Source organism: Prinia subflava, chromosome 14 (genome assembly GCF_021018805.1).
Source record: "Prinia subflava isolate CZ2003 ecotype Zambia chromosome 14, Cam_Psub_1.2, whole genome shotgun sequence".
NCBI lineage: Eukaryota > Metazoa > Chordata > Aves > Passeriformes > Cisticolidae > Prinia > Prinia subflava.
The window spans coordinates 17,375,049-17,396,529 of NC_086260.1; the positions used below are offsets into that span (position 1 = coordinate 17,375,049).

General features: G+C 39.1%; 1 protein-coding gene across 1 annotated transcript; it reads right to left on the minus strand.

Moving 5' to 3' along the window:
• Positions 1 to 41: 41 nt before the first annotated feature.
• On the minus strand, positions 42 to 21,448 carry LOC134558049 (inter-alpha-trypsin inhibitor heavy chain H3-like). The gene is made up of 22 exons (XM_063411490.1): positions 20,117 to 21,448; positions 16,091 to 16,114; positions 14,779 to 14,945; positions 13,660 to 13,764; positions 13,072 to 13,234; positions 12,272 to 12,382; positions 11,686 to 11,811; positions 11,146 to 11,262; positions 10,233 to 10,401; positions 9,788 to 9,913; positions 9,374 to 9,555; positions 8,204 to 8,389; positions 7,763 to 7,902; positions 7,231 to 7,385; positions 5,430 to 5,435; positions 4,655 to 4,681; positions 3,691 to 3,741; positions 3,206 to 3,319; positions 2,441 to 2,645; positions 1,168 to 1,340; positions 573 to 684; positions 42 to 480 (listed from the first exon to the last, which is right to left on the minus strand). Exons 1-22 carry the CDS (start codon positions 20,204 to 20,206, stop codon positions 351 to 353), a joined length of 2,679 nt encoding a protein of 892 aa, XP_063267560.1. The 5' UTR covers positions 20,207 to 21,448; the 3' UTR covers positions 42 to 350.
• Between the last annotated feature and the right edge of the window lie 33 nt (positions 21,449 to 21,481).

The window sequence follows — 21,481 nt, forward strand, 5'->3', positions numbered from 1 at the left end:
ACTGAGCTGTCAGAACAACAGAACCAGGCACTGAGTACTGATGCTTTAATTTAATCACTCCTGACACTCAGTTATTGACTAAAAATTGGGTAGAGGGTTTTTGTTATGTTTTACAAAGTAACATTTTAAGTCAGAATTTTAAACCTAATAAGGAGGACACTTCAGAGGATGAGGGATCTTGCTTCTCAAATTGGATCAAACACACAGGAAAACTCTGTATGAGAACCATCATACCTTGTCCTTGCTAGACATGGTATGCTCATATGCTTTGAATAGTTCTTACATGCTGAAAATACTCTTTTTTCAGACAAATACCATCCACCTGTGCATTTGGAGGAAGTTGCAGTTGCTTAAAAGAGACTGGAAACAATATAATCTGTGTGAACACCATCTATCAGCCCAGCTCCATTGTCATGGACAAACCAGCAAGGAACATCAACCCCGTGTTTAGGATCTCTTCTGTAATCCTTCTGCCAGCCCCTGAAAGGGAAAACATGGGAGTATGAGGCAGGAACTGCACCTGGACAAGCAATCTTGCCTAAATCTTTGCTTAGGACTTCATTATTTTATACCTTGTTACTATCAGTTCATTGTTTTTAACAATCATTGTGGCATCTGGTTTCTTGGGATCAGACCCAGGATGAATTTCAAGTATGGTGAAGTCAATGGGCCGGAAAAACTGCCCTAAAAAGAGAAGAGAAAATTACCACTTCAGCCATTAAAACAGAAGCAAAACAAACAGAAACCCCAGGATTTCTACCTTCCTGTACTGGTTTCCATGTCCCTTCAGGGTTTTGATTGGATAAGCAAGCACCAAGTTTCAGGTAAGGCTGAACATATGCCTGTGGTATTATTGGTATTATTTTCTGTTTGTAACCCAGAGCTGGATCCACATCATCTGGATGTAAGTTCCAGCTTCTGACTGCACAGAACAATTATAGCCTTTTCTAGATATCCTTCAAGATATCCTCACTTGATGTGTTGTCTATTCAGTTGAATTTATTACATGTTTTCCAAGTCTTCAGCTTTTTAAAAATCAAATAATTCATGTGTTGATCTCTGAAATTTGTGGGTGTGATTATTCTCAGCACAAGTACAATATTCTGTCTAAAAATTATGTAGCCACATAAGGAAAGACCATCAGGGAAACACTTAACAAAGTCATACCTAATAATCCATGGGTCTGTTCAGAGAGTTTATCACTTTTCAATGTATACAGTCCCAGGAAATCTTGGTGGAGAGGATGTTTCTTCCATACTTGGTGCAAAACAACAACAAATGAGACACCACTGCCCATTGAGAGCACCAGATTTTTTTTCCTGTTAATTATCAAAGTTAAACTGAGGAAAAAAGAAAAACATGACTCAGAACATTGTATTTACCAGAGTTAACAGCAACAGAAAGAAATGTGAGAAGAAGAAACAAATGTAGCTTTATAAACTTCTCAGTGATTTTTAAAGAGACAGGGTGTGCTGCCTGCTTTGGTGCATGGAGCCCCTCTGTGTGTTCACAGTCACAGAATCATATTAAATGACACTGGAACACACTATTTGGCCTTTAAACTTTTCAGTAAGATGTTTTTAGCAAATCCTGTCCTTTAACAGTGTAATTAGTCACTGATAGGTTGGTGATACGTAGATACAGCACTTCATGCTCAGTGATACAAATTCTATTGATAAAACCATCACTTCTTTGCTTGGATGCTACATGATTCTTCTTCCTTTAGTTTTTCAGAGAGGTCAACTCCCAAATTGCCTATTTAATGCTAGGATAGAGAAGATTTGTTTCTGATTGTGTCAGTGATATCATCCATGTGTTTATCACAATAAAAACTCGTGTATGAATGACAGTTTGCTCTTTCTGCTACAATGCCAGGCCTTGAGAAGGCAGAAATTTTATTCTACACAGTAAAATGTAAAGGAGGAGGAAGAGAAAATGTTGCCTGTTCCTTCTATAAACCTTTTGCACAGGTGTAAGTGAATCTGTAATAGATGCCATAAGAAATATACCTGCTGACAAGAAAAAAGATATACTAGTTTTTATATACCATATACTGCCACAAGTTCCATTTTTAAAATGGAGATTTGTTTTTGGAACACTCTTATGCCTTTGAAAGATTACACACTATGTCTAAAGTTACTCCTTAAGTATTTGCAAGACACTGCTTCATAAAGCACAATAACCAAATCCAGTTTTGCCTTAGTCATAGCAATAGAAAATCAGAGAAAACTCTTCATTTACTTATTTCAAGCAGAGAAATTTGTGACTAATTCAGCAGTTACACAACAAAGTAGAGAGCAGAATCCAGCAGGGCTTGAATCAACTACTTTTGTAGATTCACACAAGAATCTTAGAAGTATATTATTGATCAACATTTAAAAACATTTTAAGGAGAACATAAAGTAATGCAAGAGCATGATGCCCTTTCTGTAAGTCTTACCCTGCTTGTTGCAAGGTGACTGAGTCCAGCCAGGTGAACCCTGTTTTTTCATCCCCATTCTGAATTGTGATGGTCTCAGGAGTTACTGTCAGTTTTACATCCAGCTGCTTATTTGCAATCCCAAGTTTTCCAAAATATGAGTTTTGGATCTTTGCATCACTATTTGCTCTCTTATCACCAATAAGTTCTCCATTGACTGTAATGCCTAATACAGAAATGAAACAAGAATTGTTTTACAGACAGGACCTGATCAACTGAGGTCAAAGAATGTCTTGAAAATGTAACAATAACTTAAGAAATTAAATATGAGTTGAAAAATAGATCAGAATTACTTGTGCATGTTTGTACCAAAGCAAAACAAAGTTCTGTGAATTTCCACAAGGCCAGCAATCATTTTGTTGAGAAAAGATCAGTTTTTCCCAAAGCAAAGAAAGCTTATGATGGGTACAGAGTCTGAGTGACATCAGTCTCTCTTTATCATATATTCCACAAACTGGGGACCTAAGGATTATTTTATCCCTTCTACTACAACTCACTGAGACAAATTACTACTCTCAACCCTCACAGTGGTTTTTAAAGTAAGTTTAAAAGTTCATTTTGCTACAAGAAGTGAAAATAGTCATGGTAATGGTACACTATCATAGCTACAGGACCTCCTGCTAGCCTTGCTGGGAATGAAAGCTTATGCATTATAAAGAGAGAAAAATCCTTTAAACACATTTTGTTAGAAGTATCCTGTATTGTAAAAAAAAGTTTAAAACTCACCTGTCACTGGGTCATTTATTAAATTTAAGATCATGCCAGGGTTTTCATTGATATTGAAACAAATGGCATCTTTCTTTTGTGGTACTGATATAATGAAGTGTGGATCTCCATCAACTGTAAAGGCAAATCACTGGTGTCTGTATAGTGATACACAGGGTCAAAGCTCCACATGAGCATTTAACATTGCTTAATATTGAAATGTAATAACTAAATATATATAATTTAATAGAAAACATGCAGTTATCAACACAAAACCTACTGATAGGATGGAGAACTGAGAAAATGACCACATGTAATTTCAATTACTTGATCTTTAGAAGACATTGAGATAAATTTAAAAAGTAAATTAAAATACCCGGCCCTTAAAAATGAAAAATGGCTGCTTTTATGGAAGGGAATTATTGAAAATATTCATAAGAATTGTATAATTTAGCCTTAAATACCCTCTTCTGTTCTCCTAGACAGACACTACTCCAGCTACTCACCACTAGTATACCATGTGGGTTGTGATGCATATGTGTGATAGACAGGTGAAGCTGCAGAAGGAAAGAAAGTTGTTAGAAAAACTCACACCAAAATGGAAAATTGCATGGCCTATGTAAGATGTCAGAGAGTTAATACACTAGGTAAATCAGTAACTGCATCCTAGTTTTTAAAGTATGTAATCTATAGAATGACAGTTTGTGTGCTGTTTTTGAATCAAAAAAAGCTTCAGGATAGAGACAGATTTCACTTGTAGTCTAAATTGCTCCGAGGGTTTCCATATGGCCCAAGCAACCTATCTGTAGGACACAAGTATTTCAGACTTGAGGATTAAGCTAGGAAGGATCAGGAAGGAAATGCAACATCATCCATTGAAAACTGCTGACTCTGACATTTGGGGTATTTTTGTCTGGTTGTTTTTTTGTGTTTGTTTGTTTGTTTGTTTCCAGAATGAATTTAAGTCTTTTCAGTGAAGACTTGAAAAAACTAGACAGAGACAGACTGGTACTAATCTCCAGAGAGAAAAAAAAAAAAGAAAAATCTAACTCTCCCATTTCCAGGATTGCCCAGGCAGCAATTTGGTGCATCAGTTGCTGTCTCTTGAATGAAGCAGATGCTTTTTGCACAAGTGACTGAACTTGTTCGTTTAGCCAGGGATGCTGACATCACAGTCCCTTGTTTCATATAGTTCCACAGGAAATGCAGAGTGAAGTCCATCCTCTGTTCTTGGGAAACAGCTTTCAGGAACAAATAGTGGTTTGATGAACAGGCATTTACTATTATAAACTGTTCAGCTGAAACTTTGTCACCTTGTATTGTTCAACCTTTAAGTGTGTTTTCAGCAGGGAGCAGAATTTGGTAGTATTTGTGTAAGTGCAGTTGTACTGCCAGAAAAGGCATCTCTGCCTCTGGCAATTTCAGCTGACAGATCCTGCTCCATTTAGAAAAGCAAAGTAAATGACTTACCCATCAAAGGACCTGTGAACATCCCTGCTTGAATGAAACAAAATGGTATTTTAGAGGCTACAAAGACCAAAACCCAATCTCACCTACTTCATTCATTCCTCTTTCCAAAACCAACCCCCAAATCTTGTCATTATGTACAAATTTCTAAATATTCCAAAGTAAAAATTTAGTCAAAGCAGTTTATTTAACATTTACAAAACAACAGTCTTTCAGGGGCTGAAAGCACACCCTGCTTTCCACCACCAATGTTACTTCTCCAAGAGCACGGGGTTTGTTCTCTCTGGGACTGGGACAACCTGCTCTTCTCTGATCCCTCTGTGCCACCCTGTACCTCTGGGAGGAAGAATTCCCCACCTCCTTCCACATTTTTCTACCCTTCTGCTCCTTTTACATCTGAGATTCTGTCAGGGTGTCTGAAGACAGGGCTCTGTGCTTTAGAAGTGGCAATCATGGCAGGAATGAAGGTATCTTTGTATGAGATTGCTACACATGGGTACCTGGAAGTCCCCAGAGCCAGCCCTGGAGAGCAGCTTACTGTGCTGGCCTGAATCCTATGGGATGGTGGTGGGATGCTGCAATCATCAGGGTCAGGAACTAAACTGAAACCACTATTCACAAACCCATCCATCTGAAAAGCTGTATATCTATTTAGAACAAAATCTTGATTAATTCCCCATGAACTTTATGAAAATATTGCATCCCAGATCAAATAAGTAATGTAGGAAATCCATCTCTATTAAAAATATTAAGTAAATTTAATAAGAAATGTACATACCTTCAGCTGTTACCACAGGCAGGTAAGAAGTAAAAGGAAGAAAAAGAGAAATTTACAGTTTCAGTTATACAATTAAACAGCAAGTTATACAATTAATTGACCCTAATTCAGTTATAAAGTTAACTGATCCTAATAAAATATTATTTTAAAAACTGTTTGAAAGCTCAACCAGCTATCTTCAGTATTTTGTAATGCCATTTCTTCCCAGTAATACAACTCAGTACTTGTAGATCAAACAGAAATGTACTGAAAGTAAAAAGCTGTTATGTGGGGCAGCAGAACTGCAATTTATTAGGTATGGGACAAGAGCTCTATGTGGAATTATTTTATTTTTGTGCCATACCTATATTGCAAAATGTTCCTTACTGGTTTTACTATTTTGTGGTTCTCCAGGCATTAATACTGACTGGATGATTCAGTACATTGATTTGTGAATTGAGACTTCAGGGTGAGTAAAATTGTTTTCTTTTCTTACATAGGGGCAGTGCTTTGAGTATTTTCCCTATTACTGCTCCACACTATTTATATACAGAGAGGATTTCCTAGGAAAGATGTTCAGAAAAGAGGCTTTGTACTAGAAATACCCGGAAAGGGAAAGCAAAGAACTGAAAATGACTGAGTGGATGCCACGTCTGTCAGATGTTTGGGGGTTTCCATCTTACGGAGGCCAGCTGCAAACTTTGAAGTCATTATGTCATGTAGGGACTTGGATGTTAAATTAATCATGAAGGGGTTTTATATCCATATTCCATTATGAGAGTCGTGAAAAATACTGCAAGAATTTATCAGCAGAATTCCTGAAGAATGATTCAGAGTTCAAGGGCACTTAGCAATTCACTGCTTTCAGGATTTACTGCAGCTGAAAAAACCCTCACTAATCTCCAGTGTCTCTGTTATGCTGAAATGCCTGAAGTTGGCATAACTATGCCAAAATCAGGAGATTAGAACGTTTTTCATCTAGAAGGCAGCAGAGAGCCCACACAGAGCCTCTAAGGAACTTTTAGGGGCTTTAAATGAAAGCTGGGGAAAAAATAAAGGATGTTGATAGAAGAGACTGGAAAGCCTCTGTCAGACCTGTGGGTGGCTCAGGCAATACATGGAGATGAAGTTAGGATGGCTTGCACTGCCTTGCTTGGCCAAAGAGCAGAGGAACAGAGTATTTGCTACACAGGGGTTAAACTGAGAGGCTGAAGTGTAGGAAAGAAGAATGTTTTGCTGAGCAAGGAGTTCATAATCAGCTAAAATATCAGAGGAGTTGAAAAAAAATTGTGTGCTTTCAGTATAACTGCTTCTCTTTCTGCAATATATATATGACTATTGTGTTTTACCTATGTAATCTCAATCTTTTTACAACCTGATACATCCTGTCTGAGGAAGAGCTATTGCACATTTTCCCTTTTCATGTGGAAAGAGGTTACTATGTCTATCCCTAGGCTGAAGTATGTAGAAAAAAAAGGAGAAAATGATGGTAAATCATCTGAATATAGCTGGATTATTATATTAGAAATGCATCTTGGTCTTCAGGGTCTTTTTCTGTAATAGTTTTTCTATTTGGCTTAAAATACTTTTATTTTAAATTTATAAAACTTTGCCCATATGATTTAGTAATGAAGGATGGTTTGATGGAAATGAGCTTTACAATGAGAAGCAATTTTGCATAAACCACACTCGTGCCAGGCTTGGAAAGTAGATTTTTCAGTTACATATTTAAAACTGTGCCCACATGAAAGCCTTTCTTTAGGGGAACACCAAAGGAACTCTTGGCTTTTCAAATACAGTACAATTGTGAAGATGTCTATACCTTCAGTGGGTTTATCAGCAATCCCCTCTTCATTGTCATTTTCTTCTGGTTTTGTTACCACCATGGATGTCAGTGGTGTTACAAACTTGTACATTAGTGAGAGAGCCAGGGCTTGAGCTGTAAGGTTTTCCTTTTCTTCTCCAGTAGCTGTAAGGCTGAATACAAGAAGATATTCCCAGCATCAGTGATTGCTGAATCACTCACTACACTTCAGATTAAATATTTTAAAGTAAAGCCATTTCTCTGCAGGTAATTTCTCAAGAAGATATATCTGTTACACTAAGAGCACTTCTGATTCTACTGGCTGTTCAAGAGAAAGGCAAAACTGTGCTTTATACTTGCAATAATTTAAAATTGTTTCATTTGCAACCTGAAACAGGAATAGTGAGGCTAGGGAGGAGAATAAGTTGGTGGATTTCCCTCACTGATTTTTATTCTTTCCCATTGGCACCTCAGCCTCACATCCTAGAAACTGGAGGAGTCAGAGGGTGTAAGGGATTCAGAGCTAAGGTATTATTCCAGGTATCATTACCGTTTTTCCAAGAGTTGTTCAATGGTAAGATAAGCCCAGAGCCTTTCAATGTACTCTCCAAATATGTACTGCTGTTCTTGGAAAGCCTGAGCTGTTTGCTCAGCATCTTGCTGTGTAGTGTACGACAGGGCATCATTAGCCTGTTGGGAGTAAGAATGTTCTCTGTATCACAACTAGCAAGGGACTGACAGAACTTCCCAAAAATTAAGACCTTCACATCTGAAAATCTTATGAAATTGAAAAACAGTCTGGTTCTACACCAGAAAATTGCCAGTGTTGGAGGAATTTTGTCCCATTGCTCCTGGGAATTTTAGAGGTGTACACTACAGAACATAACCCACTTTTCCACATTCACATGGCATTTTTATTCATCACAATGGAGGTAATGAAGCATTCAGTGATTTTGTGTAGCTTACAGAAGTCAAAGGAATCCATACTTACACCTTCACCTCTTACATCTACAGACAAATGGTTTTGGTTGCTGTCTACAAAGCGCCCAGCCACCACAATCTCAGAGCCATCATAGAAATGCTTAAAGCTGTTAGTAGTCAGGTCTGATATTTCATTTTCTGGGTAGTTTAACTCCACATCTATGAGCATGGGATTTGACACCTCATCATAAAACCCCTGTAGGATTGAAAAAAAGAGAAAATATTTAACTACCATTGTTTCTTTAATTTATGGGTAGATCTGTAACCAGAAACATCCTGCTATTTCAGCAATGAAAACTAAAAGTGTATTTTATAAGAAATATTTAGATATTTAGTTAAATCTCAGAGTTCAAGGCCTAGAAATCTACAAATAATGGAAATGAGAATGGACATACAAACTCTTCAGTCTTACTAAGAGAGAGGAAAAATATTTGAGAACGTGCTGTAGATAATGAGTTCCATCAATATAAATCAAGAAGAATACCAAACCTTCTGTTATTTGATCGAGATAATTTTCTACGCCTCTTCTCTGCAAAGACTGGCATGAGAACATAGTCAAAGGAGACTGGATATTTGATTTTAGCAGAGCTTGCAATGAAATCTAATCTCTCATTCTTTGGTGAATTCTTTGAATGGCTGCTACTGGAATATGAGAAGTAAAAAAGACAACCCTGTGTGGCCTATAGCAGTTTCCATGTCTTATGCAACTGTAAAATGCCTCTGGAGTGTGGTAAGATATACCTGTTTGCAGTGAGTTTCCAAAGAAAGAATATCTAGAGCTTAATGATCTATTAACCTTCCTGTCCCTTGACATGACATTAACCACATAATCTGTGAGCTGCAGGAGATACAATGACTGCAGCAATTCCACCAGAGTGTCCTTTAGAACTGTGACTTGTGTCATCCTATGCCAAGTTTTAAACTCCTCGCCACAGCCCATGGTATCTCTCTTCTACTGTCCCTGCACTTCCTGCTTATACAAGGCAGGGAAAAATTAAATGCATCTAAAGGTCCCTTCCAACTCAAATTATTCTATGATTTTAATACTCTGATCACAGCAGACTCTATAGTATCTCAGTATCAGATTACACACTGGGATTTTGATTATTTGAGAATAATAATGTGAACAGTTATCTGACCTAATGTACCTCTGATCTCATGTACATGGTAGTTACTGCACCTGAAGCTGCAAAGCTGCATCAGAGTCAGGATAAATCCGCCGGGCCAGTCCTTTATTGTCCAGTGCCATCCTCTCCAAGAAGCCGTAGTCAACCCCACTGCCAAAGCCAAGATTGTACAAGGTGTATCTACCATCGATGGCCGCCTTCACTGCTTTCTCAATCTCCTGAGTGTTTGATACACCTGCATCAGACAGGAAATGTTTGAGTGGTTTTCAAAATGATCACAAAATCAAATGTGACTTGGCATGTTCAGATTTCTTAGGAGACATTACCAAAAGCTTGATTTAGTACTATGATGATGCTATAGAAGCATTCAAATCATGGAAATATCCAGGTGTCAAAGATGAAGGCCGATATTAACTAGATCCTTTGTTAGTTAATGAACTCTATTATTCCATCCAACACAAACTCACCTACATTTGGTTGGCCATCTGTTAACATGATAATTATAGAAGCGCTTCTCTTGGGCACAAGGTTTTCTCCATGAGCAGCATTCAGAATATCAATTCCCCTCATCAAACCACCATGTAAATTTGTCACTATGAGGTAGACATAGAAATTTGGGTTCAGCAAAGGCTGTCAAAACAAAGGTCCACTTTTCACTGGAATCTGAAGAGATTTAATTACAGTGAGAAAATTAAAGATTTGGATTTACAAGTAGGGGAATGTCTAGATAGAAAAGTACCTGGACTTTGGAAATAGAAAGAGAAAGAGATGTCATATTCTGAGTAAAAGTGAACTTCAGGAGTGTCTCATCAGCAATCTGAAACTCCAACAAACTGTAGTATTGTGTTCACAGAATCAATCAATAAATTAACTTACTCAATGACCTATTGGCAAGGCCAGTCAAGTACTTACAGCCTTGAGCAGAAATGTGCTGAACAAACTTCCTTGCTTCATCCAGATTCTCAGGAGTGGCCTTGATTAATGTTTCTTTCCAGGTAGATATTTCACTATCAAATAATATGAAATTGAAGAAGTCATCCTCTTTAATGTCCTCTAGGATTTTTAGCAGTGCTTCTTTTGTCTATATGGCAAAGAGATTTAAATATATGATTCAACATTCAACAGAATATGTGCTTACAGATTCTACATCAATAATCTCTCAGCATTGGGCTATTTTTTACTCCTACACAGTATATATTGCAGAAATTCTGAGCTTGTTCTGCTCTTGCCAGTCCCTGTGTCTATTTCAGAGTAACTCTAGGGAAGTCAGCTGCAATAACATCTGGTAAATCTTTGTAGCTGAGATGAAAATCAGATTTCCTGTCATGGTTGGTTGCTTACACTGAGATAAGCTGGCATGGCAAATGGGCTACAGGTTAGTGGAGGAGTTCATAAACAAGCATGCCTGGATATTTTGATGCAGCACCAAAACCTGAAAATTCTGAACATTAACTCAGTCATAACTGTGAAAAGAGCTGCTGCTTCCCAGATACAGAAAGAATAGAGAAAATGCACATAATCTGTATGCATGGCTTATTTTGGAACCGTCAGATACACATGACAGCACTCTCTGGAAATGTTGATATTTAGAGTTTTGAACTAATGACATTTATAACTAAATACAGGCTAGATGTACAGATTTTGTAATACTGCAAACTAGTACATCTGGCACTGGGCATTAGAGAGGTGACACCACTGAGACACTTTGTACAGCTTGAGCAGCACATGTGCACTGTAAGGCATTGTGTCCCTTCCAGCATCATCTCCCTCCCAGCACTTTGTTCCAGCTCTTTCACTGGAACTCTATACTAATGTAGTAACTCACTTGTTGTATTTCTCTTCCAGACATTGAACCACTAGTATCCAATACAAAAATAATATTCTTGGACAACTTTGGAAGATTTGTTGGTGCAAAGAAGTGCACAAAGTAGCCATTGACAATCTGAAAAAGAAAATATTTAAAAACCCCACACCATTATCAAAAAGTTTGGTACATTATAAAGGTAAAAGAGATAAAGGAGACACTACTTTCATCTATTTTCTAGGCTCTGAGTGGCCTAAAAAGTTTTAATGGCCCTGACCAATCTCACCTCTGTTCATGAGCCCAAGAGTGTCATCTAAGTGCAAGACTGGGCCTTCAATCCCGGGCTGAGCTACAGTGTCAGAACATCTGTCTGCAGCTGTGTCACAGCTGTACATGTTCCTATCCATGGGCTCCACTGTTTGGGATCCCTCCCTGAGGACTGACTCCTGCTCACACTCAGCTCTCTGTCTCTTAGGAAACAGCTGCCCCTCGCTGCTCGCTGACCTTTACTCTGCAACTTAAACTGTTCAACAGTTTGGAATTTCACGTTGTTAGACCTACTTGCAAATTATCTGGAGTTGTTCTCTTCACATCATATTTTACAGTAAAATCCCCATCCAGGACAGACTGTGAGCAATTTGCACAGGTTCGCTGCTGATCGAGGGTTGGCTTGAAAGACACATGGCCCTGGAAAGAAAAACCTTCCTTAGATCTGAACCTGAACAGCTGAAAAACTTCTACAAAACACATCTGCATTTTTTTGAAGCCAGTGTATTTATTTTCATAGACATAAGAATAACCTGTTTTATAAAGTTAGCTACTAAATACGTATCCATACATATTTTAGAAATTTATTGGTGGTAACTGACACATGAAGGCTGCTATCCACGCCTTTCTCCATATGGTTGCCTCCCCACCTGTTTTGGGTCAGCTCCTCACTCTGAATGACACCTTTAATAAAACTGTTGTATGTTTTAGGAATGCCACCACCCCCATACAAAAGCTACTTCTAAACAGTTCAGTTTTTCTGTAAGAGACAATCTTACTGATATCCAGGTTTCCTCTCACTGCCATTGCTACCACTGAAATTCTTATTTCAGAATTATAACCATAATAAATAAATCATGGAATGCAGAAATCAATGTACCTTTTTTCCTGAAAAAGTTTTTTTAATGGTATTTTGCAGCTCATTGGTGATGAATGTTCCTTCTGCTTCCAGCTCAGTGATACCCTGGGGCTCAAAGATATCTACTTCAATCTGAAATATTAATTGAAAATTTACTGTCATTGATTAAACCATGATACATCAACTCAACTATTTACAGGAGGATAAGCAACTACAGATGTGAAAGAGGGATTTTCATTAAAATAAAGAAATTTACTTTTGTAATTCATAATAGCAGTCCAAATCTACACTTGTGTGGACACATCTTCAGCCAAAGAGGCCTTTTCAAACAACACAAGTTAAAAACAAAGCTAGAAATAAGTAAACTTTAGTAGAAATATGACTTGTTGGAAAGCTAGCTAGTGGTATCCTATGATGACAGATAGGCACAAAAAGCTGCAGTATTACAGAATGTGACATATGCATCACTGTGATTTAAAGACGGTGCTGTTTCACCATCTTTACCATCTTTTCACCATCAGTGGTGTGAGAAAGCTGGAATGTATGCTATAAAGGCATATACAGTTATTCCAAGGCATTGTAAAAGATTTTTCAGGTTTTCATACAAGATTTCTTTTGGAATGCTGAGTAGATGAGTAAATTTGTCAGGTTTACAAGTAAAGTCTGCATTAAAACATGCTGGGGAGTGCTCCCCATGGGACTCATGGCCTTTAGCTCACCTGTGAACAAATGGGAATGACCATGGTACTCCACTTTCAACAGATACACAGAATTTCATCATCTCTTAAATGACAGTCAAATTTGATCAGTTTGCCATTTACCTCAAAATCTTTGACCAGCTGCTTTGGTTTTACTTTGATGAACATTTCGTATTTTCCAAAATGTCGCTTCAGCAGTTCCTCGTATGTGAGTTCAAAAGTGACTTTACTGGCTGCTTTAATGTTGACTGAGACAGTGAATTTTTCTGTTTTTCTTCCTGAAACTCTGTATTTAAGTGGGCAGGAAAAAGATCTTTATCCTCTTTCACAATATTTATTGTTGGTGGCATATGATTTTCCAAAGGAAGTAAAAGAAAGATGGGAATTTTGATCTATTGCTAAAAATCATCAATCAATTCTCAGAATCATACCCAATCCATAGAATTTATTCAAGTTTCCCTGTGAAATTAATCCCTGGAATAGGTCACACAAAGTCAGTGAAAATTGCAAGAATAGCCTGTCCATAGTTGCAGACGGTGCCTGTGTAGTCAGAGGCTGTATTTTCTTTTTACAATTTGTGCTACAGTAACTATAACTTAATGATTGTTCTTTGGCCCCATAATGTCTGCAAAGTGCCAGAACACAGCAATTCCAGTCTCACAGTCTGCTATGGAATGATGGTGTGGAAGCCACACAAGACATGATCCTTACTTGACAAGACCAGCAGTCTGTCCTCTTGAAACAGCCTTCTCATATTGCTTTTTTGCAGCTTCTTTTTCCTTTATAGTTCCAGGATAGGTGACACCATCAATTGTCCTGCAGATGAAAAAGTCCTAGTTCAATTGAAGGTTACCACAGGAATTCTCCCTTTATTGATTTGTTTGTTAGTAACCACTTTCAGAGACCTGCTACTGCCAAGTTTTGGGCCCTTTCACTGAAGCCAGGCTCCTCAGAGACTTTAGCTGGAATGAAGAGCTCTGTGCTCAGTGTCATAAAAGAATCTAAACCAATTTTTACTTTGAATTAGATCAAAGCTGGGCTACAGCAACACAACTTAGACCTGCCATATTCCTACACCTCAGCAGCTTCACCATCATCCCATCTCGTCCCTTCTCATCTCATGGCAAACCAACTCTCTGGATGTGACTCACCTGTCCAGATGTCACCATCTACAGAGGAGCATTTCATCCTTGAACTCCTTAGAGGACTAAGCAGCCATTTCCCATCACTTCATTCTATCACAGAAGTTCTAAAATGCACTGTGAGTGGTTATGCCCTAAAGCTACTGCTCCTCTTCACTGGAGATAAAGCAGGCACAGTGTGATTAGCAGAGATGGATGTGCTTAACTGAATCAAACCTCATCATGGTACAGAACTGCACATGATTGCAACTGAAAGTACAAATGTAAAGGAATAATTCTACTTTCTGCCTTTCATGCAAATATGATTTTTAAATGAAGAGATAAATTAAGTTATAATGCCATCAGAGAAATTAAGTAATGGAACTTCCCTGGTTTGATAATACCAGAGTAAGTAAGAGGTATTTCTGAAAAGGTGGATGAATCTGCAGGAAAGGTCCCCCATTCCCTAAGGCTCCCTTCTATTCATGATGATGAATAGATATAATTGAAAATCAGTCATCTTTTCTACAGATGTACCAATGTTTGCCTTTCTCCACACATCTTGCATGTTAAGTTAATAATACCAGAAAATTACCCAGGAGGTATTTAGAAATTATCCAAACGGCAAAGTAAATAATGAACATTTGGGTTCCAGTTGAATTAGCACAGATTTTTAGTCTTCTTTATCAATATTGTAAAGATTACACACATGCTGAAATTGGTAATGAAGGCTGTCTTAGGGAGTTCAACATCAAAGAAGACTTCTTTGGACACATTTCCACGATTGACAGCTCGACTGGTGATGACATTGTGTGCAAACCGGGAAGTTATTTTACTATCAATTTTCATGCTATAGATTTCCATCCCATTGACAACCTGTAGATTGAGAAATGAAAAAAGACAAAAAGAGCACTAGCTGTTACACTCGTGTGTGTTAATAAGTTATGATCACATTTTTAAAGAGAAACCACAGCAGGACATTGATCACTCCAAAGAAAAAGAAAGGAAGACCTAATATAAGAGCTGGTGCACAGCTGTGTTTCCTTGGAGATCTATTTCACTGGCATGACAGTGGTATTCCACCAGTTATAACTATAGGCTTTAACAAGACACTACCACCACTGCAAAAATACTGCCATTTTAAGAATAGGTTTTTTCTCTACTGAGAGAGTGACTTTTTATGGTTGTTCAACGAGCACAACTGTTTACTGCTGCGTCACTGTATTAGTGACTGTAGTTATCAGAGGAGTGGACGACTCCTAGAGCAGGGATGTAAGTAATCCTCCTGTTTAAAAATGACCAAATGCCTCCAAATTCCATTTTATGCTATTCTCAGCTTCCTCTCAGCTGGATCTCAGTCTTTTTTAAACAAGGAAATGGGCAAGGCAATACTGTTTTTCTTTGAATGCACAGGTATAAGGTTTCTGGACACTAAGTGAAAGCATGGGTAACAATAGGGTTAATGGGTAAAATGGGTTTCCCATTAGGAAAAACAAGGTCTGCTTCTTGCAGCAAAACCAGCACTGGAAAGAACCTTGGAGATTTTATAGTGGGCCTGATCTCTGCTGATTGATTAAGAAGGTCTCCAAACAATCAAAGCATTTAAGCATTGCTGAAGAGGAATCCTGGTGCCAAGTGGAATCAGCCCCAGAGAAGAAGTCTCTTGCTTTCCTTAGCAATAGCTGCAGCATAAAAGGAAAAACAAAACCAACACAGAATGAAAGTCTGTTACAGATACAAGTGACTTCAAAGCAACTTAGGTATTTATTCAAATAAAACGAGATTAAAAATCATTTGGTCATTCTCTTTCCTTGTCCAGGAGCTTCCATCAGAGCTTGGAAAGAAACTGTCTAGTTAGTCCTACTGTCAAAAACATTCAGTTCTGGGCTGTTTCCCTTGTCACACACTCAGAAATATTTATTTGCTCAGACTGGACTCACAGAAACATTTTGTGAACACAGTAAGAATATTCTTGTCATTGTAAAATCTTGGTAGCCCAGACAAAACCAAGCCTTACTCACCAAGTCATTATCAGCATTTCGCTTCTGCAAAGAGAAAAAAGAGGAAAAAATCATGACTTAGGTAGGAAAGCTGCATTTAGAAATAAATTTCTTAGCATCTGTGTAGTTGTCACAACTCAAAAGAAGTCAAGATGGAAGGCTTGAGAAAGGTCTTCATTATTAAACTGAAGTAAATTTGAGGGAAGAGCAAGTAAAGGATGTGAGGCAGGTTGCAGTTATTTTGCTTATGGCATTCCCAGCTTTGTTGAATCTTTTGGTTTTCATTTGATGTTAGTGTACCTTAAATACTGTGGTTTTGAAAGGTAAGTTAAACTTTGAATGTTGCTCACTTTATATTTTGCTCGTGTGACACTAAAAGTGTCCTCTTCCAGCTGAAAATAAACATGGACCCTTGAAATATGAGGGAGAATGAGAGGAAAAGAAGCTCAAATGCTCAGTGTCATTGATAATTAAATGTAATTAAAGAACACAGTAAAATCTGCTTAATAGGTCTTCCTTGAGTATAGGTTGGCTGTATGGTGACCTCAAGTAAAACCAAAAAATCTTGTCCTCATAGTGACATGTTTTTCTTGAGAATTCCTAGATCTGGGTCCTGCAGTACATATTTTCCAACTTATTCTCCTCTGGAAGAAATAAAAGGCTTGTATCAAAGCATAAAAGCCCAATTTGCACTTTTTTTTTCCCTGTCACACAAATCCAAATTATCAGGCAGATGCATCCTTATATTTTTTCAGACTCCTAAATTTTTCCCATTTCAGCCCAGCAGCCTCTCATCCTAACATGACCAGTTAGGAAGATAACTCAGCAGGATTAGAGAGGAGAGGCTGTCACTACAAAAGGCTGCATGGATGGAGGGAAAAATAAGCAGTTAAAACATGTATATGTGGAGTTCCCATATTTGCTCCCAGAGTAGGTGCAAATATCACAAGATGTACAACAATATCACGTACTCTGTTCTGAAACAGAGGACAGGCATTAAACAAACTTCTGAGGGCTGTTAAAATAACAGCTTGTGTAACTCGATTCCCATCAGCTCAGCTGCAAACACCTTATCTGGTCTGGCCCCAGGAGCCGTGGGGTCACATTTGTGGCACCACGTTTACCTGCTACACCAAACGCAGGGGAAGGACACAACAAATCAGATACACATCTCAAGCACACTTAAGACTTTCAGTACCTTTCACAGTTGGAAACTGAGACACAGAGGGTTATTTTTTGTTAATTTTGGGGATCTTTTCAAGACATTAGATTAAATCTATGGTAATGCAAGGTTTGAGGGAGAAGGTTTCTCTTCTGTTGTTAAGAGTCTGGCAAAAAAGTCTGTGTGCATTTCTTTAGGTTCATCTTTCAAAGTGTTACTGCCATCCAGATGATTTCTGTGTGTCCATCTCTCCTTTACACAAGCATATATGGATTCCTTTAATGCCTGTATAGATTTCTGTGTGTCCATCTCTCCTTTACACAAGCATATATGGATTCTTCTAATGCCTGTATAAAGTGTGCACCAACTCCAATCTGACCTTTCCAATACTGGAATTATCTTTTCTGTATCCGTGCTGTCATCACAGCTTGTCATTTCCCCTTAAAAAACACAAACTGAGGTATGCACCCTGGGAAACAAAAAGATGGAACTCTGTGAAATGTCAGTTTGGTACAAACTTTGCCTTACAGTGGAACCACCAGCCAGTTTATACAAAATTCAAAAACCCCAAACAAACAAACAAAAACCCAGCCAACTAAAAACTATAAAAATATGTACAGCAACAAATTCTGCAATTGTGACTACTGTTTCCAAACTGAAAGATACTGCACCCGCATTTGAATTTTACAGAATTGCTGTTGTGCACATTCTTTATCAGAATTATGGCTTCAGTGATAGTTTTGAAGGAGTTCTATTGTGATTCTGTAAATATTTTGAGGGGCACTCTGCAATGTCCATTGAAACTACAGAAAAGTCTCTCTGTGAAAGGCACTATTCACTCTGCACTTGGGCTGATCCTCAATGGAGATCCTCAATCCAGCTGGACATCACCCAGCTGCCTGCTCTAGCTAACCCTGGTTTGCACAGGGGAGGGGATTATGTGACTGTGATTTTGTTCTGGGTTTTCTCATTTTTAATGATTCACTTGGGTGTAACTTGAGCCATCACTAACATCAAGGTCATTTTGAGCTATGTGGGCAAAAAGCAATAGTGTGCCAATCAAATTGATTATGCAATTCAAGACTAAAATGAGAATTAACATCCTCTACTCTGGGTAATTGTTATTTAATAAAATGTTTCTGTATTATTTTCACATATTTCCCAGGTGCACTGATTATTAGAATTTTATTATTTTTCAGTTGTGCAACAGCAACAAACTCTTCCTTTGTTTAATAGTGTTTTGCTGTGGCAGCAGAAAAGAATAGAGGTACAAAAAACCTACAGAAGTTGGAGAGGAAAAGAAATTTGAATTCCCAAGAAAACAGAGAGGGAAAAGAGGACTCCATTACAGTACTTGCTGAAAGAACCCCTGATTATATAGTTTAGGAAACTAAACCACAGCACTAGTAAAAGACTCAGCCAAGCCTGTACAGTTATCTTGAAGTAACCACTGGGAATCCACAATACTAAACGAAGTATTTGCATATACCCCTAAATGCTACATAGGAAAACAAGGCATGAAATTCTCTCTGAATCCACAGCAACACTGAAGATTTCATCACCCCAAGTGATGCTAATCGGGTGCCACGGAGAAGAGCCCACAATGCAGCTCATTGGAACAAGGAGTGCCAGCACACACAGGGAACTGTGACGAGGATTTTTGTTCCACTTGCAGCAGAATTGGATCTGCCAAATGTGTCTACCCGGATCTGGCTCTAAAAGCAGCTTTGACAGCTTAAAGGTCATCAGCCAGCCACAATTCCAGTCATGATTTAGCACTGAATACTGCTTGCTCAAAGGGGCCAAGACATGGATGGGCAGCAAAACCTTCACCCTACAGAGCAATCTCCTCCATTTCAATCAAATCACATTTGCATGAAGTACAGAATGAAACTGGGAGAATCAACTGACTTTTCCATAGTGCTCTGCATTTACGGATGGAGCATTACACAGAGCTTTGGCAGATTTCCATTTAGAAAGGCTTTAGCATTGCAAGACACACAGAGAACCACAGACACTACGGTAATCAGCAGGAAAAATCTGTATTATATCTGGGCTAAATAATAAGAATCTTTGGCATTTCCAGTTTGCAGCATTAAATCTCACGTTGACTTTTAAACATTTAGACGTGTTATTATCCTGATTTTCAAAGAAAAAGTCTTGGCAAAAATCATAACTTAATCAACAGCAATCAACCATAAATTGCTTTGTCCTATTCTACCCTGTAACTCAGAATGCTCCCTAAAGAGATTTGTCCTCTGTAACTTTTCAGAGTCCACAGCCACTGAGAAAGAGGAAAATAATTTATGGAGGCAAGGAGTAGTGGCCAGCAACTTAACCAAAGAAAATTAGGCAAAACATCAGGCAGCACTGCTTTACTCAGAGATCAAGTCAAAACCAGAAGGGCCGCTTTGAGAGATGTATCTCATGTTGTGCTAACAAACAAATCATCTGAGAAAAATGCTACATGTCATTTGGATAGTGGGCATTTATCTTGATGCCATGTTACACCTCTGTTTTCTGCTTCTTAGAGCCATCTTTTCACCTGTATTCCTTAACAGGTGCCCAAGTCAGTTCCCTGGCAGCACTGATTGCTTTACACATTTAAATATTTTACTAAAATATGTCACCATTACCTGGTGATGACAGTGAAAACAGAGGAAAAAGATGTTTTAAAAAGAGGGAGAGAACTTCAGAGCTGATTTGAAACTGAGGCTGATTAGAGATCAACCAGACTGAGTTCCAGCTTTTATCCTGTGTCCAGGGGTACCAGAGAACACAGAGCTCCTGCTGTCAGCATTGTATGAACTCTCTGATAAATGTTGATAAACTGCAAGAAATTAATCTCTGAGGAATGGGAGCCCCACACATGGTTGGTTACTTACCTTGATGTTTCTGACATGTGTTACCAAAAAGTCTGAGGATGCAAAGGCGGGAATCAATACTAAAATATAAAGCAATAGACTGTTTCCCATTTTGGGAAAAAAGTGAGGTTCCTATTGGAATGATATGAATAAATATCTAATGCTTTGTTTACCAAGTGTTAATAAATAACCCAATGAAAGAAGTGAGATTAAGCATTAGGCATTTGGGAAAAATCAGATGCTGAATTTTGAATTAGTATAACCGACAGAATACTGTCAGAAAATCTGTTAAAGAATTTACAGAATATTTCAGCAATGTCTCTTCTATATAATAGCTCCAAACAGAAATTCACAGCCATTTCTGTACTGGCAACTGAGATTAATCTCCATCCCAGACCCACTTTTTTTCCCAAATGAGAACTGTCATCTTTCTGATACTTCTTTAAAGGCTTTCCCTGACTCAAATTTACTGCAGCCATAACAGAGCTTGCAGTCTGTGAAAGCCATTTAAGCTCCATTTCAGAAGTACCCCTGTAATCCTCTGTATCACTCAGGTACTCGATTTAGGTATCGTTATTTGACATGTATCCTGTTCAGTACAGAAACTTCCCATTACATGGGTTCCTATTCATCTTAATGGCCGAAACCAGGTCTGAGCTCGCAGGTCTTGCATCCTGCATGCTCAGTGTGCACCCAGCCTGCAGGTGCAGAGCCATTTTTCTGTGTTTGTTACCTTGACAGTGTTAATTCTGTCTTAAACCTTTTAGCCGGTTCATTTCACCCATTAATGAAAGACAGACTTCGAGGACAGCGGGTTACATGCTCAGTGATAATAAAACGTTCTATTTTCTGGTTTTCCTGCAGCCAGTGTTATGAGGTGCTTAGCCACGGGGGAGCTCCAGGAGCTTCTTTTGCTACCCAGCTTAGAGATTTTTTTAACAAATTCTCTAGCCCATCCCAAGGGACGGGATGGCTCTGTGGAGCTGCCACGCCCTGCCGGGGCTCATGGCAGGTGTGGTGTGGCACAGCCGTGTCCCTGTCGCGGGCCTGCCCCGGGCTCAGCACAGAAGTGTCACGGAGCAGCCGCCGGGGACGCGGCTCGCTGAGGGGACAGCGCTGGCCCGGGGCCGCTGCGAGGGACAGCGCCGGGGCGGGCCCGCTCCCTCGGCCGGGCTGCCCCGCTCCCTCGGCCGGGCTGCCCCGCTCCCTCGGCGGAGCTGCCCCGCTCCCTCAGCCCGCTGCCCCGCTCCCTCGGCCGGGCTGCCCCGCTCCCTCGGCCGGGCTGCCCCGCTCCCTCAGCCCGCTGCCCCGCTCCCTCAGCCGGGCTGCCCCGCTCCCTCAGCCCGCTGCCCCGCTCCCTCAGCCCGCTGCCCCGCTCCCTCGGCC

Coding starts and splice junctions, on each gene's coding strand:
- LOC134558049 (XM_063411490.1), bottom strand. CDS start 20,206: ATGGGAAACAGTCTATTGCTTTATATTTTAGTATTGATTCCCGCCTTT. Junction 2,646..3,205: donor AATAAATGACCCAGTGACAG/GTGAGTTTTAAA, acceptor TTTCTGTATTAG/GCATTACAGTCAATGGAGAA. Junction 685..1,167: donor ACAGACCCATGGATTATTAG/GTATGACTTTGT, acceptor TTCTCTTTTTAG/GGCAGTTTTTCCGGCCCATT.